The 18,816-nt window shown below is 41.5% G+C and overlaps 2 protein-coding genes across 5 annotated transcripts in view; both read left to right on the top strand.

Annotated features, from left to right (window-relative positions):
- The window catches only part of mphosph8 (M-phase phosphoprotein 8), a 53,460-nt gene that overhangs the window by 1,585 nt on the left and 33,059 nt on the right, over window positions 1-18,816 (top strand). For 2 of the 4 annotated variants that reach the window (XM_049594321.1, XM_049594317.1), the window contains exons 2-6: window positions 6,117-6,278; window positions 6,748-7,782; window positions 9,498-9,594; window positions 9,849-10,109; window positions 10,347-10,469. In XM_049594321.1, coding sequence (XP_049450278.1) covers window positions 6,117-6,278; window positions 6,748-7,782; window positions 9,498-9,594; window positions 9,849-10,109; window positions 10,347-10,469 — 1,678 coding nt within the window. Of the gene's footprint in view, window positions 1-6,116; window positions 6,279-6,747; window positions 7,783-9,497; window positions 9,595-9,848; window positions 10,110-10,346; window positions 10,470-15,219; window positions 15,320-15,569; window positions 18,488-18,816 lie in introns of those variants that run through there. The other 2 variants (XM_049594320.1, XM_049594318.1) reach the window with 2 other exon arrangements.
- Window positions 10,843-15,209, top strand: LOC125899794 (piggyBac transposable element-derived protein 4-like). The gene is made up of 2 exons (XM_049594351.1): window positions 10,843-12,947; window positions 13,122-15,209. Exons 1-2 carry the CDS (start codon window positions 11,673-11,675, stop codon window positions 13,650-13,652), a joined length of 1,806 nt encoding a protein of 601 aa, XP_049450308.1. The 5' UTR covers window positions 10,843-11,672; the 3' UTR covers window positions 13,653-15,209.

Genomic DNA, 18,816 nt, shown 5'->3' with positions numbered 1-18,816 from the left:
TAAATTTCATATGATTACATCTGTAGACACCCTGATCAATCTGATGTTTCCTGCCAGCACCTGCACCAAGTTACAAGGACTGACAGTGCGGTGCACGGGGCATGTGCTTTTGAATGTCTTATATTCAAATTTGTGACAAACATTTTATCTGATTTCACGTATCCCTGTTTTTGTCAATTAGTCAAGCTTGTCTGCATCAAAGTCCACATTTCTGATGTAACAAATCTTTAAACCTACCACTGAAAGTAATGCTGACTCTTTAAAATAATACTTGCACTTACCTGTTGGCTAAATGTAGGTTGCCGTGACTCACTCTATTAACCATATTTCTTTATAAAACCAACTTTTGCACAGAGCTGCATTTATACTACTTACTTTTACCCACAATACTTAAAAAAAGAAAAGAATGATATGTACACAAATCAGTCTTTAATTTAATCAAAATTTATCTTAAAGTTCTTAAAAGGCATTAAATGTAAGTATCTGTTACCTGTAGACACCCTGATTGGATTATAATTTGTGATGCATTACATGCACATCACTTTAATGTTGTATGCAGCTTGTAAAGGGGGAGCTAATCTCAGCTACTTTATGTACTGCTGGGTATTTTCACCTTTTTAATAAACCATAATTTATTAAATTAGGTTTTGTAATAATGATTTTAATCTGCAAAGTAAGTGGACAAATAAATGTTGAAAATGTGCAATATTTGCTTCAGAATGTTGCAGAGTAGAAATTAAAGTGCAAGTGCCTCACAGTTGTACTTGAGTACAATACTTGAGTAAATGTACTGTTACATTCGACCACTGCTAGTAAAAGTATGTTAAAACATGCATTTAACACATATGTAGTAGCTGTATACATACCTTGCTGAGTACTCCTAGTTCCTGCTTTTTTAAACCATAAAAAATACAAGATGTTAAGTAACAAACTCACTAATAATTAACTCTTGATTTTTAACCAGGGCTCACTAGTGTGACTTGTTGCAGTGCTCAGCAGAACAAAAGTATGCGTGGTATTTGATAGTCCTAGCCTGTTATTCAAGGATTAGAGTATTTGTGTTGTGGTGGTTACTGATTGAATAATTGTAGATGTCTAATTGAAACTATATAAATATAATATTATTAATAATCAGAATGAAGTCAGACCATAGAGATGTTTCAGCTCTGTCATTGATCGGTTACACAGATAATTACACTTCCATTGAATTGTTTGTTTATCTTTTTCGCAGTAGTAATCTCTCCCCTTACTTCTTTTCATGTTGTGTTTACAAAGTCAGGATTTGTCACAAGTCTGTGCCACATTTTCACACTCAAATGTTAACCAGCGCTCCTTGTGAGTATTTATGGAGGCGGGTGCTTTTGTGTGTGTGAGTGGAGGGGGGTCGGAGGGTGGTGGTTGCTTTTGTTTTGTTTCTACAAACTTTAAGGATTCTTCACATTCACTGTTTGTTTACATCCATTTAAACAATCAGATTTTCCCCATCTTTGAATGAATCTTTGAAGTTAATTCATGAGATTAAAGGATCAAGATAAATTGAGTCAGCATTGCTGAGTTTAAGCTGGAGAAACATTATTTGTTATGAGTTTTTTTTTTTGTTTTTTTTTGAGTGTGTGCATTTGCAGGATGAACACAAGGATAAGCAAGGTGTTGGTGGATTTGCGAACAAGGCTGAAAGGAGAGATCACTACTCAAAGCTTTGAAATATTGCATCCGGCTCAACAAAATGGCATTGATCTCTCTGTGTTAAGGAGAACTGTGAAATGATTTAATTCCCACAGCTGAACACTAAGCCATTTTTAAGACTGAAACACATCCACTGTGGTCAGAAAAAAAGATCTCCAGCTGCAGAGCTATCCTCACTGAGTAGTTTGTCCAAAAAAGGAAAATCCTTTTTAAAGCAGCATCACTTAAAGTTTCGATCGTAACACATTTCACATACGTGTAATGCCAACATTGTTGAATCAATATTGTATTCTGGACCAGCGGGACTCTTCAACTAGAAAGTGCCGGAAAGATTACTTAAAAGTTCATTAAGCGTGCTATGATTTGCACCTCCACAGTTTAGGCAAATTAAATCAGTAATGGATTAAAAGGCAAGTGCTTTGTAGAGAGACTTGAGGGGCCACGATGAGGTGCAAGATGAGGGTCACATGGTCAAGGAGGAAGCCGAGCTAATACGAGCCCCAGTGAGTTATGAACACACTTGGCTTGCTGCTGGCCTCGGATTATAAGGAGTCTCTCAAGAGGCTCCCGGGGTTTGCGCCACCTGTGTAGGAAGCCAGAGGAGCACGGAGGAGAGTGAAAACAAAAACAGTTAGGAAGTAAGCCTGGCCTGCCGGCAGCCCTGTGGGAAGATGCAGCCATTAAGACAGACTGTTTATGTGTTGTTGCACTGAGACACAACATGAGTAAAAGGCTGTGTAATCACAGTGGACCTGCCAGTCAGGATGCAGGAAAGCTGAAGGTTCACTGAAGCAGAAATCTGCTTGTGAAATACAAGGCAGCCTATAGAAATGCCTGTTAAAATAATAAGCAGAAAAGAATATCTATAATCAAACCTAAGATGCATGTAGTCATTATGATGACCACAATAATGTGCTATCATAGAAAGACTGCTCTGTAGATATGCGTTGTGTCATTGTTGTCATTATTCCTGTTTATATTCCTTCCTCCAAAGAGACGTTACACTGTGAGATAATGAAGGTTTACGTATGTGTTTGTGTGCTGTTCTCTGTCAGTGTTTCAAATGCAGCACTCTTAAAATCCAGTAACCAGTGGTGGAAAAAGTATTCAGATATTTTGCTTTTAAAAAAAATAGCAATACTACAGTCAAAAAAAATGCTGTTGCAAGTAAAAGTTACGCATTCAAACTCTTAATCAAGTAGAAGCACAAAAGTATTGGCTTCAAAATATACTCAAAGTACCAAACATAAAAAGAAAAGAAGTAGAAAATCTATCAGGGCTCAACAATAGGGATTGCCCGATTGCCCGGGGCAAGTAAAACTCACGGTCGGGCATGTAAACTAACAACTCACTTGCCCAATCGGGCAAGTTGCTAAAAATAGTAAAAGTTAATAACTAATTGATAAAATAAATGTATTTTAAAACGTGCTCTTCTGCTCTGAAGCAGCGGCCTCTCTGCCTGAAGTCACAGGCACAGCTGTGTAACAATGTCCTGCCCACAGCCCCCATTGATATTATTTTGCGCGACGGACGCTTCATATAATAACATAACAATATACTATTTATGGTGTTATGCCATCGTGTCATTTCTGTCTCTACATGGTCACGCGTTAACAATTCTCCTCTGCTCTCTGTATTGCGCACGGCGGAGTTCTGCCACACACACAGGTGATCACGCTAGAGCAGCTCGGGCCACATTTTCCTAACCAAACCTGACCCCGAGCCCGGTGCAGTTTGTCAGCTGACAAATGGACAGTGTGTAAATAACCAACAGACTGCTGTTACGCACAGACAAACAGCCGCTCGCACAGCAGCTCAGCATGGCACTCGTGCTGAGCTTGTGTTGCGTTCAGGCATTGTCACGTAAATAACAACTTCCAGCACTTAAATAGGTCATAGCACCAAACAGCAGCATGTCAAGTGACTTTTTATTTTATTATATTCAATAAAATTGTATGTTCCTAAATCTTGAAACACCTCATATGTAAGCTAGACAGACATTTCACCTGCTCATTACTGTGCACACATGTACTGTCTGTACCTAGCCCTAAAGAGCCCTTCTGGTGCCAGTAGATACACAGAAACATCCCAGCAGGCTGTGCTTTGCAAGCATACAAAAAAGTTTCACGCATGTGAAAATTATTTTTCATGCATGTGCTTCACCTCTGCTGCTACAACTCCATCCTAGGGAAACACTACTGTGTGCGTTTTGTGCAACAGGTGGATGTGGTAGTCTACTGGTAGAGTAGAGAGAGAGCTAAGTAGCGTTGAAGTAGAGTAGAGCAGGGCAGAGAGATGGAAGCAAAATATATTAAACCCGGTGTTAATACAGCAGAACTGGAGAGAGGGGTGAAAAATAAATAGAGGTGGGCATGGCTCAAGTAGGGCGCAAAATTATAGATGGAGAACGATTGACAAATTTTTCACTTTAAGACCTGACACTGTTATTTTTGTGTAGGAATTAAGCTACAATACATGACATATGTTGTTTTAATTAATAAATACAGTGTGAATAAAGATTACATAACATAAAAATAACTGCAGTCTTTGTTATTTGATAGCCGCTTAAATTAAACAATTTTTATAGGGCAAGTAAAAACTGACTTTGGGCAAGTAGATCTCTGATCAACTTGCCCGACCGGGCAAGTGAAAAAAAACCTCAGCGTTGAACCCTGTCTATATTATTTTATTGGATCATGATTAATGATGCATTGATTTTATTTTTGCGGCTGGTTAAGTTTGAGCTAATTTTAATTACTTAAACCGCTGAGTAGCTTCACATATGAAGGTACTCCATCATTTTGGAGTTGATGAGTTTTCACATAACTGTAGTGGAGAAAAAGTTCAATATTTGCCTCTGAAATGTAGATTACAAGTAGAAAGTAAAATTGTATTTGAGTAAATGTACTTTGTTACACTCCACAACTAGTAACCTTCTCAGGGGCATGACATTTTAATGTTGAGGTACAAAAAAAAAAAAAAACATCCACAGAGATTTTAGAAAAGTGTTTAATAAAAGTATAATTTTTCCTCCATATCACAAAGTTTAAAAATTTTGACATTTTTAAGAAGGCCTGTGAGCCAATAGTATCACACTGTTGGCATCATGTCGTAAGTAGTAAGTGGTGGGGTCACTGAAAATGGATCGGCTCTGTCATTAAAGCAGTTAAATGACCATTGGGTAACAATTGCCGTGTTGATACTAACAGCCCTGTTGTTGTGTGTATGCAGGGCGGGTGGAGCTCACGCCACTACAGCAGCAGTAGTCTCATGATAAACAGGCAGCTCGAGAGTGAAGCAAATCTTGAGAATAACATTCATGTAGGCTGGTGCCAGAAATCGGGAGTGAAAAGGGGGGGAAAGATGCACACTATTGATATAAAACAGCATTTTCTTTCCTTACCTGTGATTTAAAGCAGCAGCCTTTCTCCGTTCAAAATACGAGGTCACCTAAAACTAGCTAGCCATATCATAAGATTACCACAGATTACATTACATGAATCCTGAAACACCACCACACAAAGCAACCCAAATCTGTAGTTCATTTAGCTGCATGTTGCAAAATGAATTCATTGCTCCACCACAAATAATTCATCACTTGACAAGACAGAGTCTGTCTGTCCACTCGTCCATGAACTATGGAGCCTTGCAACCACTTGTAATAAGCAGCAGTAGTGTGGTGACATGAATGCAATGTAAGGGTGGAGGGGGGGACTGTGACATCTAGTGGTTGGTGTTATCAATAGCACCTTTAAGTAATATTCAGTGTCCTGCTTGTCCCAAACACAACTGATTTTAAGTAACAAACTTACTAATAATTAACTCTGACTCTTTTTATTATCAGGTCAAAAACAGTGAGCAGAAAGTGTAAAACATTCTTTAGCTCATTTAATCTAAGTCTAAGCTTTAGGAATCATTTACAGTTCTTCAGCGAACCGTCTCCCCTGTGTCACAATAATGCCCTTACAACAAAAAGCATGACTTTTTTTTTAAATATAGGTTTAGACCAACTATTTTTGTTTACAAGAAGTCACACCCAGTGATTCACTCAGGACTTCTGTCGTTTTACAATGAAAACTATTATTTCACATTCTTTTTAGCATTGCTTTGTTCTCTTAATGGCTGAGTTTAAATCTTCTAAACTCTGCTTTCAAGGCTTTAAAAAACATAAATTGTTTTGCTTTTCCTGTCCAATGAACACTGGCTGACTTGTACAATATGTAATCTGTCATGAAAACAACCAGTGACTGAAGAAGAGGAAAAAAAAGTCCATTCAAAATACTGTAATTATTCTTTTTTATTTATTGTGTCCGCCATGTTTGCCTGCAGGCAGCCTTCTGTTTGCTGGTGAAATAGTCAGCTGTTATCCTGGCCGTTATCAGACACAGCGTCACGCTTGAGCTTCACATCTCCTCTTTGTCTGTCCTCAGGGTGAAGTGCTCTACAGAGTCCGTTGGAAGAACTACTGCTCTGACGATGACACTTGGGAGCCAGAGGCCCATTTGGAGGACTGTCGCGAGGTCCTTTTAGCCTTTAAGAAGTCCATGGCTGAAATCAAAGCCAAGAAAGAGGCTGAAGCCAAGAAGACTGTGGTAAGTCTCAGTGACAGTCGGGTGTACAGAACAGGAACTGTACTGTATTCAGTACACAATAACGCACTCGTGGCTGGTTAGGAAAACCCAGAGTTGACTGAACTAGTTGATAACCAGCTTTGCAGTACCGGTTATCCAGTCGGCCCATGTTACGGTATGTCAAACCAGATAAAGAAAAGATATCCTGGTTAAGTTGAACTGGCTTCATAGTACAGGCCTCAGCTTGCAGTCTTGTTGCATATTTTGGTGTGTTACTGCCACCTCTAGAACAGAAGAATAGTGCCACATCATTAGTAGGACATATTGTAACTCATGTGCAAGTGTGTGGTGATAAACAAAATTGGGACCCACTCATAAACAACTCCCCAGGGCTACTAGAGGTCTAAAACTCACCAGAGAACCTTGAGCCAGAAAACAAGGCAGTATATAATTTTAAAATGTGACACTGTTTCTCTTGCTTTCCCGTCAGAAGCTGCTGCCCACAAAAAGCGATGTGTTTGATGCAGACTCTGAAAGTGACAGTGACAAAGAACGTCCGACAGAGGCGCCCGTCAAGAAGAAGAAGAAAAAAAAGACAAAGGTCCGGGAAGAGGAAGAAGATGAGCCGCCTCCAAAGGAGAAAAAGAAAAAGAAGAAAGATAAACGGAAGGAGGATTTCAGGCCTCTACCGGCACCAGAGACAGATGAGGAAGAGGAGAGAGCCCCGACTCCACCCTCTCCTCCAAAAGAGAAAAAGACTGATTCAAAAAAGCGGCTTGTCGACTCTGAGGAGGACGACGATGAGCCTGTTCCCTCCAAAAAACACAAGAAGGAAAAGGGAAAAGAGGGAGGGAAGCACAGGAGAGAGAAGGGAGAGGAGGGGAAGAAAAAGAAAGGGAAGAGGGACAGGAAGATTGAAACCTCTGAAGATGAGGCCAATGCACCTCTGGAGGATGAGCCGAGTGACGGCCCGTCAGAGTCCCAAATGGACGATAGTGCATCAACAGACGCTGCAGCAAAGTCAGTCGAAAAAGCACGATTGGACGACAAGTCCAAGCAGAAGAAGGGGAAGTGGGAGGTGAAGCTGCAGGGCATTAAGGACCTCATCAGTGACAAGAAGAGCAAAAAAACAGAAGCCGCCCAGAAAGAAAGCAGCCTCCAAAAACTAAAGAACCTCACCACTAAAGTCAAAGAGGATGCCGCCCCACACTCAGACTCCAGCGATAGCTCCATCTTACATAAGAAGGCTAAGAGCAAAGGGCAGGACAGCACGTCGGCACCACCCAAGGTCCCGTCTTCCTCCACGTCCTCATCGTCCTCCACGTCTTCTGTCACAGCGGCCAGCAGCGCCAAGGTGAAGGAGGATGAGGTGGCTAAAGAGGAGGTGCTAGGACAGAAGGACGCCACAGGCTCCACTAACCTGTTTGAGAAGTTCTTGTTAAACTGTGAGGCTAAGGACCGCGCCCCCCGCAGGCAGCCAGTGCATCAGCCCCCTGCAGATAAGATCAGCAGCAAACCTTCAAAGGTACAGTATTAGAGCTTTAATTATATTTTTATTGTGTTGCGTTAACGTTTTTCACTTTTTAACTATAGGTGGACATTCAGTTCAGATTTTTTTAGGTTAATGACACTAATTTCCATTGCTTAGAATATATATTAAAAATTACTGTGCAACAACCTCATAACAACAGACACCTTTATGTTCTTGTCTAATGCCTGTAGCACAGTTGTCAGGATTACTGGTGTTGTATACAGATACAGAACTTACAAACAGTGCTGAGCTGCTGCAACAAACACCCTTCATTACACCAGCTTTGCTTTTTTTAATATAGAATCAAACAACAGCAGCATCATGCCACCCCAGTGTGTGAGTTTAGATTGATTGCCAGCGTTCTGAAAGCAAAAGAGGCGCGACATATAACACAACGTCAGTGTCTAGTGTGACATATAACATGCATGTCTGGCAATGCTTTCTACATAATAACATGGCACAACAAGGCAATAGCAGTCATTTAGCATCCCTGTTATATATTGCTTGATCTTGTCCTTTGCTCAGAGGTGAGGAGCTCCCAGACCTCAATGTCTCCCCAGTTTGTGGACATTTTCGGCCGCTGTTCTTCTTTGAGTTAGCTGCTGACTGCTATCAGCTACTTTAAAAAGTCTCATCTGTACTCCATGTTTTTGCCCAGACTAAAACCAACCTGCTAAACAATGTAGCTTTTCTGCTAAAAGTTTGTTGCTAATAAGACATCAGTCCTCACCTCCAAGACTTTTATCTTTGATCAAGCTTTGTTAAACATGGAATAATTGGTATTCAGCCAATGCAAAGTTGAACAGACCTCCTGACAGAAAGTGCAGAAAATGCCTAAGTCATCGGTAATGTTAGGTAACCACAAAATCCATGCTGCCTTTGGTTGTCAAGTATTCATCTTAAATTGGTTTTCATCTGTTCCCTTTCTTCCATTTATTCCCATTTTAACATATAGTCCAGTTCCTTGTGCATTTTTATTCAGAATTCTTGAGTTGATAAACTATACATTTTTAGAATTGTTAGAACATGAGGAATATGAAAACCAATGTTTCCAGCGGGAAAAAAAGTCTATGGTGGGCATTTTGGATTTTAAAAATGGCTAATGTTGAAAACACCTCTTTTTTATGTCAGGTTCCAAACTATGCAGCTGTTTACTTCTGGTGGCTAAACATACATTTTATTTGTTCAGATATTCACATAAACTGAGAACAATCACTTGGATATGAATTAATTGAATTTGGTTGTGAAGGGCCAAAGGTCAAAGTCTCTGTGACCGCATAAAACACATAACACATTATAGGCAGGTGCAGCATCAGATTCTATTTTTAATGTTTTGGAAATGGTCCCATTTGTTTTTCTGGCTCAAAAAATATGCAATTAACTCCTAAACACAGAACCAATTTGATTTAGCATGACGCATTTAGCAAAAACAGGTTATGTGTATAAGATGGCCGCCACAGAGATTGGTTTCGGGGTATGTTGGGCTCTAAAGTTTACAAAAATGTATAGGAAAAAAAGATTTTGAACGAAGTTTGAAATCAGGACATTGTGAGCCTGACTAATATTTCATAGGAATTCAATAAACAAACCACATTTACGACATAATTTTTGCAGTATAAGCGAGACTTATGTCAGTGGTGAACTCATTTCTCTTTTAATGTGTTCATGGACCCTGCTGTTAACATTTACTTTTTTTTCCCCAACCTCAGCTTTTAGGAAAGATTGAGAAGATCCCCAAGACAACCAAAGAGTCTCCAGCTCAGAAACCAGAGCCTGAGAAGACAGAGAAGACCAAGCAATCAGATGGTATGAATGACACACAGGCACAGAAAAAGAAAATTACATTGAGTAATCAGTTTTCATAATTTCAGAAGATGTATAGTCACATCAACTCAAACTGACTTCAGTAAAAGAGCAACCAACCACCAGGTCAAACAAACCAAATATTTAAAAACAGCTATTTTAAGTAGGTTTGATTGACAGTTGGGATTGAAGATAAAAAGCCATCCAGGCTCTTTATGACTCCCTGAAATATGACGCCTTCTCTGCTCCCCCTTTAGTCTCCAGACCTGGCCAGAGTTACGGCTTCAGCCTGGACAGCGACGAGAGGGAAGCAGAGGAGCCCGCGGCGAAGCCGAAACCTGGAGAGGATTCCAGGGAGCGGAAAGAGAGGCCAGAGGAATCGCAGCGGCCCGGCTGGGAGAGGAAGACCCCGGGAGAGGAAAGGAGGAAAAGGAGAGAGGACAGTGAGCCCAGACTCTTCATGGCATGTGATGACAATCAGGACACCCAGGACCCTCCAGAGTGCGCTGACAAATCTGGTGTGTTTCTGACTGGCCACTGAGCACATATTGATCTTTGCTTTCAAATATCAGATTGTTGTTTCACTTCAGATTTCACATTTCCCTCAGCACAATATGTTAAACCTAGTAACCTACCCTTACTGAGGTTTCAAACATGTTACAGCAAGATTTTCTGAGGTTAATATGAGTTGCAGTGTGCAAGGTTTCAACCTACCAGCTAGTGAAGCATCTCTCTGTGCGCTGTGTGCTTTACAGACAAGGGCCAAGCCACTCTGAGTTTAGGAATGGACCTCAACCTGGACTGGATGACTCTGGACGACTTCCAGAAACATCTGAACGGCGAAGATGAGATCCTGTCGGGTGCACCGTTATCACCAAGTGAGTATTTCCATTTACATCTCAGACAGTTAGCTGACTCATGTCTACTGACTGGCTAGAAGTTGTGAAGGAGTTGGTTGGTGATTTTCTGATGTAGTTAAGGATGCTTAAACAGGCACACATTAATCAACACAATGTTTTTGTTTGTTTTTTTTAACTTCCAATTATGGATTTTAAAGTGACCCCACAGCAACAAGACAGTTTTTGAAAACACAGCCTCACTGTTACTCAACTTTATCCCCTCCTCTTAAAAGCCCAATGATAGAGCAGGTATAGCATCTTCAGCAAATTTAATGTGGTGAAATTCCATGTGTAAAGGAATATGTGAACGGGATGCCCTCTTTGACCAGTTTTTGCTCACTGGAGTTGTATTTTCTGCGTTCATTTTGGTTGATCATTCCTCAGCCTTTATATTAAATAGAGATGGGTAGTTTTTATTAAAGTTTGGATTTCTAATGACTTGTAATTATAACACCTTTTGTACACTGTAATTTTAAAAAAACACAGTTGAATCCCCTTTAACTAAAATTTGGAAGGTTGACTTCCATTAAAACCACATTTTTTATCTCCATTGAAACAAAGATGAATGTAGGTCATTCTCAGTTCTATCCCCCATGTCGTTATAGTGGTGCACATTCATGCAAGCACAAACCAAGTAAACAGGGAGCCTGTGATTCCCATGGCACTTTTTCATTGCTCTGATTCGTACATGTACGTATATACATGTATGTGCATGCACAGCTGGGGAAACGGGGAGTTTGTGATTCCCATAGCATTTTTTAATTCCCTCTGATTCATGTGTCTTTCAAGTAAACAAATCAAAGAGAAGTACAATGTCCTCCATTTAAATTCAGATATCAACATGAACTCATGCCCTCTTGCCCAACAACATTATTAGCTTTACCATAACAATTTTCAGTGCACTGAATTGCAAAGTGCAAAAATCTAAATAATGCTGCCTAAAGCAGGAGTGTGTGTTTGCAAGTGCAGCCGCTGTAAACTTATAAATGTAACCAGCTCCACAACTGTTCATTTAACTGTGCGACCAATCATGCAGGCCAATCAGTTCACTTTCGCATTCCCCGATCCGGTTCGGCAGCTCCTCCTTCGGCCTCCTCCAGCAACCAACCCGACTCAGCAGCTCCAGGCCCTGCCACGTCCGCCGTTGAACCCCTGCCCCTCCAACCAGAGAGAGCCCACCACATGTCTCCAGTCAGCGACCACCTCAATTCAAGCCCGGGCTCTGTAGCCTCCTCTATCCCACTGGAGGATTCCGATTCAGTCTCTTCATCTGGTGAGGACTGGGTGCCATCGGAGATACAAGAGAGCTCTGAGGATGAATATTCCCGTTTTCCCGGAGAAAATGAGATGAGGGATGAGGATGATAACCCGATGGAAAAGGAGGAAACAAAATGGGTCTCCAGGAATAAGAACATCAAGTGGTCACCCTCTGCTGAGCAAATGCATCATTATGTGCAGCCTCCCACAACACCAGTCCCAGGGCCGACAGCGTATGCCAAGAGAAACGTAACAGACCGGCTGACATCCTGCTTGGATTTATTTCTAACGAATGACATTATCCAGCTTATCCTCAGAATGACCAACCTGGAAGGACAGCGGACCAGAGGTCATTGGAAAGAAATCACCGAGACGGAGCTGAGGGGTTTCTTCGGCCTGCTGCTGCTGGCGGGGCTGTATCGTTCCCGGGGAGAAAGCACCCGCAGCTTGTGGGGGGAGGAGATGGGCCGCCCGGTGTTTCGTGGTACAATGTCCTACAAAAGATTTGAGGAACTTGCCATGAAACTCCGGTTTGATGATAAACTGTCCCGGCGAAACCGGCTCAGTGACAACAAGCTGGCTGCCATTTTGCCGGTATGGGAGCCATGGGTTCAGCGGCTTCCTCTTGTTTTCAACCCGGGGGTGGATGTTTGTGTAGATGAGCAGCTGGTCGCCTTCAAGGGGTGCTGCAGCTTCAAACAGTACATGCCAAACAAACCAGCCAGGAATGGCATAAAAGTCTGGACCCTGGTGGACGTGTCAACATCCTACGCCTGGAACATGGCCATCTACAGCGGCAAGGAGGGGGCATCAAGAGAGGTTGGCCAGAGAGAGAGAGTGGTGCTGCAGATGACACAGGGGCTGAAGGGACGCACAGTCACCACTGATAATGTTTTCACGAGCTATGGGCTTGGCGCAGAGCTACTGCAAAGGAAAATGGCCATGGTCGGCATGGTCCGCAAATCAAAACCTGAGCTCCCTCCCCAACTCCTCACCATGTCAGGCAGAGAGGAGCCCTCCAGCATCTTCGCTCACACAGAGACCCACACTGCGGTGTCATACAAACCCAAGAAAGGCAAAGGTGTTGTGCTGATGTCCACAAAGCACAGAGATGCCTCCGTCAGCCGGGAAGCCCACCAGAAGCCGACAATCATTCTCGATTACAACAGGTGCAAGGGTGGCGTGGACAAACTGGAAAAGGTGTGTGCGAGATTACACATTAATATGTTTATTTTTATTATTACTGAAATTTATATGCTGGCATGCCTGAACTATATATTTAGTGCTTTTATTATTCAGTATTTGTTGCAGTTAAATAAAGAATACATTTGAGTTTGATGAGCAATAGTTTATTCTATTGTCTGTGCCCCCCAGTATGTGACCACTTACAGCTGCCGTCGGAAGACCTCCAGATGGCCGATGGCGCTGTTTTACAACCTACTTGATGTTTCTGCTTACAACTCTTACGTCCTGTGGACATGCCTGCATCCAAAGTGGGAAATCACAAAAAAAAAACGCCGCCGCATCTTCCTGGAGCAGCTAGGAAAGGAGCTGGTGACCCCCTGCATCCTCCAGCGTGAGCGGATTCCCCGGACACCAAGTGCCGCTGCTTTAGTCCAAGCAGCCCAGGCAGTCGCAGTGAAGGAGGAGCCACGCGATGAGGATGATGATGAGGACACCTCAGGACTTATTCCTCCAGTAGAAGAGGCCCAAGCAAAGGGGCAAGGACGACAACCTTGCGAAATGTGCCCGAAGACCCTCAAGCGGTGCAGGGTTCGCAATGTCTGTGCCAAGTGTGGCATATTTCTGTGCAAGAACCACACATGGAAATGCTGTGCATTATGCGTTGGAGGAGGACAGTGCCTGACAGAGGACAGTCTTATTAAAACTGAAAAAATGTCTTAAAAACATTTGAATAAAAATAATGAAATGAATAACCCTGCAGGAATTGATCAAATATTCATAATTTTACCAGGGGAAAGGTGGTGTGACATTTTTTGGTCATAGGAGGAAATTAAAGGTTAATCTGACATCGCACAAAAAATGCACCAAAATCAATGTCTAACTATGCCTCATGCCCTGAAAAAGAGGCACTCAGAAACGCTTGCACATCGTGATGGTGTCCCTCTGGCATTTGCGCACATCTGTTTTGTGTCTAGTTAGAAAACAATGGATTTGACGGCACAAAAAATGCAGAACATGTACGGCCCCTTAGACTAACTGATTAGATTTTTGAATGTTTTTCGAGAATCATATGCTAGTTATGACAAAATTTGACATACCAATAGGATGAATAATGAAGCAATAACATTTTATATTCAAAAGGTCAATGGTCAGCTTCACTGCAATCTGGAAATCCATCGGTTTAAAACAAAAAAAAAAAAGGAGTTGGGTGTATTTTTCCTTCCTTTACCTCTGGAAGCACTGCCCATAGTTTTTCGACTAACTGAAGTGCAGGGGCCTTGGGGAATCGCCTTGTTTACAAATACTTCCAGGTAGAAAACCAGCAGAGTTTAGCTATATATATATATATATATATATATATATATATCCAGGGTATGAAATTAAGAAAATATTTTGGGGGCAGTTTTGGCCCCCACATTCTAAAATATGGGGGCATTTTTAAAATGATTGGGGACCATGGAAGAAATTGTAGTTAGAGCTTGGTTATTTTTGTAGATTAAAATGCACAGTGGCTTCTGCCAAGTTCCAACGCAAATAAATGAAAAGCATACCAGTGTGCAAGTAGTATCTATGACAGAAAGCAGGAGACAGCTGTAGACAAACTATTTAGGGTTTATTTAGCTCTTAACAGCCTGTAAATATTACACAAAACCTTGAAAATAGTGCAATGCAAACAGAATCTACTGTTAGCAGTACTAATAGAGAATGTGAAAATACGTCACGCCGCTTTGCATTGTGGGGCGTCAGCTCCATCTTTGGAACGCGGGTGTAAACAAAAGCGAGAAGCCAGCTCTTCAAGCCAGCTCAACATTTTAAGTAATCATGTTTTTATATATTTTTATATTATTTTGTTATATTTCTCCCTCTCCCCTCGTTGGAAGCGTCGGACCTCCCACCGCCCGATCCCGCCTTGATTAAACACTGAGAATAAAATAAAAGAGGGAGACAGTTTTTCCCATTTTTATCTTATTTTGATATATTTCTCCCTCTCCCCTCTCTGGAAGCATCCGACCTCCCGCCGCCCTCCGCCTCTCCCACCTTAATTAAACACTGAAAACGTAGTCATCTTTCACACAGGGCTGCCGACAGATTCTACAATGTAAATTGCAGAATCTGTCTTGAGAGATTAGCTTCACTGTGACACCATAATATTCTGCAAAAACAATTTTCCGGCCATTATTTAACACCATAACTCAGGAACAGAAGGCAGTACATTTGGTCAGATACTGAACTGCACCCCTACTGGGAATACTAACTTTGACAAACGGGACTGCCAAAATTCCCATAGATTCAGAGTCAGACGATGAGGACCTGACTGAACTCGAGCCTGGCCTCGACAAGGACGGAGCAAGAGCAGATTGCCTTAGTGAAGATTCACCGATGGAAGGGTATGTCATCTTTATGTTATACTTATATAAGTTTAATGTATAACAACAAAAGTTAATAGACTAAATTAAGACAATAACACATGCTGTCATAATGTTTTAAGTTCTGGTCACTACTGCCTCTAATTATACATAACTGTAGTCTATACAATCACTTTTATGATTTGAGTCACATTTTCAAAACTATTTGCCAGTGAATGAGTGCATTTGTGGTCCACTCCTGACTTTCTTCTCCTCTGCCTTGTTTCCAAAGTGAAGCCGAGGATGATGATGATGAAGATTATACACCAGAGCCATCAAAAAAGTCAGTGGGTCTGATTAAGTGCCCTTGTAGCAGGACTGCCCCTTCGAGTGAGAAGGAAGAGGGGATAGAAGATGGGTGGCATAACAAAGAGGAGAGAGATAAAAGACCAGAGCCACTCGAGTTCAAGCCCGTCAGGAGACCTGGCCCCACCCTCAACCCCACTGTCGCATGGACTCCCCTTTCACTATTCCAGCTGTTCTTTAGCCACTCTGTTGTCTCCACCATTGTTGCAAACACAAACGCAAATGCTGCCAAGAGACTGAAGGCTGGATTGAAGTTTGTTTGGAAACCTTTGACAGTGAGAGAGTTCTACATTTTTCTGGCCATTATCATCTATTCTGGGCTCGTAAAAGTGCATGACAGCCTGGACTACTGGAGAGAGGAATGGCCGTACAACTTCCGATTCCCTGGTGATACAATGACGCGGGATCGCTTTAAATCCATCATGTGGTCCCTGCACATGAGCAACCCAGAAGAAGATAAAGTCAATGAACGTAAGAAGAAAACTGCAGAGTATGACAGACTGTTCAAGATCAAACCTCTTTACACAGAGATTGTGAATGCCTGCAAACTACACTTTCAGCCTTACCAGAACATAACCATAGATGAAAGGATGGTGGCATTTCAGGCTTGCAGAAACAAGAAGCGGCACAAGAAGGCAAAGCCCAGAAAGAGGGCGTACAAAATATTTGTGCTTGCAGATTCCTTAACAGCCTACACATGGAATTTTTTTGTCTATGAGGGGAAGAGCGCACGCATTCTAGGCCAACGTTTGAGCGACACCTCAGTAATGAACCTTATGGAATTCCCTCTCCTCGGTCAGGGTTACACACTTTTCATCGACAGTTCCAGCCCTGCCCTCTTTGAAGAATTGTCCAGACGAAAAACTGGTGCATGTGGAACAATAACAAAAACCCAATTTGACTTTCCAAAGACCGTACAGAATGACCTACCTCAAAAGGCAGAAAGGGGGGATATGCGGTGGATACGAAAAAACAACCTTCTCTTTGTAAAGTGGATAGACACACATGAGGTGACCATTTGCTCTACAGTGCATGAAGCATTCAGCGGACAGACAGTGAAGAGGAGAGCGAGAGAGGCTGGTATATGGAAAATGAAGGACGTCACAGTTCCTGATCCTATTGTGGCGCACAATCGCAACATGGGTTCAATGGATCTTTGGGGCACTTTGATTAACGAGTACAGTGTGCACCACAAAACTAAGAAATGGTACAGGACCTTCTTTTACCATTTTATAGACGTTGCTGTGGTCAACAGTTTCCTTCTCCACAAGGAACTACTCAAAGAGAAGAACAGTCCCACCACGAAAAGGCCGTACAGCAAGACCTACTTCAGGGAAAAGCTAACTGTAGACATGCTGGAGTTTGCCGAAGTATCAGTACCCCCACCTCCACCACCAAAACCAACTGTCTGCATGCCTGCCTACTTTGGAGATGACGACGGAAAGCACTGCAAAAGATGCCATGTGAAGACACCTGTGTACTGCATGAAGTGCGATATCCCTCTGTGCCTCACTGCTGAAAGGAACTGCTTCAAAGAATGGCACAATGAAAACCCTAATATATCCGTTGATCTTTTTTTTCCCGCCTAAAACCCCACCCACTGACCCGACAGCCATATCTTAAGCTGTGCTGATATGTTTTATATTAATTTTTGTATTTGTAACATCATTGTATTTCATCTTTTCAAACGTGTCCTACAGTATGTGATATAAATCTACCTCATTTTGAGTCAAACATCATTGCCTTTGTATGTTTTTTTTGTTTGTTTGTTTGTTTTGCTTGTTTTCTGAACAAATCCACAAACAGTTAAATTTAGATTAAATGGATACCTTAATTAAAGTTAAATGGGTTTTACCGTTTGGTACCAGAGACATTTAAATAGCACAAATGGTACTCAGTAGGGCTTTTCCAGTGGCACTTTATGACGCGCCATGTCAAACTATGCTGGGCCAATTTTTGTTTCCATTATCACTTTAAACATGCCAAGCCAAAGCCCGGCCAAAAGCATGCTCGATCGCCTTCAGTCAAGTAGTGGGGACATCTTGCTGGCTCACTGTTGATTTAGTCTTTGTTTTAAGATCGAAATGCTTATTAGTTTCAGACATATTTTAGTCATTTTTCACCTTTTAGTTTTAGTCTAGTTTCAGTTGATGAAAACACATCACATTACAGGCACCCTTTTAGACAAAATGTGTTTTGGTCTTTAAACTAATCCACATGGGCTAATAAAGGTATTAGATATAGGAATAATGCTAAAACATTGTATCAGGTGTTGAAATTTTAGCATGATTTACGGGATCACTTGCTTATCACAATTTTAAAAGTTCAAAATCTCTTATGGTCTCAACAACTTTGACACCACGAAACTAATTTGAGACAACTAGGAATTGTACCCTGATACCCTGATAACTGACACTCCTACCTGAAAGTCAAACAGCAACAGCATTAAATCATGAAAATCTATTCAGCAGCAAGATCTTTTTAGCTCATCATTTCATCTTCATCATAGAAAAAAATGTTGTTGACAAGGACTTTTTGTCAAATTTTTCGTTAACAACATTAACAATGCACTGACCACAGCCAACCCCCTGACGGCCCCATCAAACAAGTGTATATCTGTGAGACTTAACTGATGTCTATACAAAAGACCAAAAAGAAAGATGATTTTAAATGTATGTGTGCTCAGCTCTCACTACTTTTAAATTTTATAACTGCATGTATTTGGTTAAGAGTTAAGTTTCTGTCCTGCCTCCTATTTGTACTGAAGAAATCTGCGTTATTTTACTTTCATGTTTGCCTTCACCTGTATAGGGATTGTGATACTGCTGATGAAACTCAACACTTCCTTATTTTGCTGCTTCATAAATAAAAGTTTTTAAATAACAAAATAAGTGAGGACTTTTATTGTGGTGTATTGAAGAATTATATGAAGTGAAATGTGTTTATCACTGAATTATTGTTGGCTGCAATTCTTTTATAAAAACAAGCCTACTTATGCATCCAGGCCATTGACAGCTCTTTAGAAAATGTGATTGTTTTCAAGACACAAGATCGATGAAATGCGTAATGATTCTTGTGCTTTTTATTTTGCCGCCTATGTTCAAAGGTTAGAGCAGCCACACAGCCTGCGTGAGCAGAGTGGCTAGGCTGCGGTTCATGTAGAGATGTAATGT

This window comes from Epinephelus fuscoguttatus, linkage group LG13 (assembly GCF_011397635.1).
Source record: "Epinephelus fuscoguttatus linkage group LG13, E.fuscoguttatus.final_Chr_v1".
NCBI lineage: Eukaryota > Metazoa > Chordata > Actinopteri > Perciformes > Serranidae > Epinephelus > Epinephelus fuscoguttatus.
Note: the sequence above shows the minus strand (reverse complement) of the source record. Positions and strands in the feature narration are given on the sequence as shown.

Bases quoted from the DNA above. Each gene is read 5' to 3' on its own strand.
- LOC125899794 (XM_049594351.1), top strand. From the start codon at position 11,673: ATGTCTCCAGTCAGCGACCACCTCAATTCAAGCCCGGGCTCTGTAGCC. The intron at 12,948-13,121 runs GTGTGTGCGAGA...TGTGCCCCCCAG, and splicing joins GCGTGGACAAACTGGAAAAG to TATGTGACCACTTACAGCTG.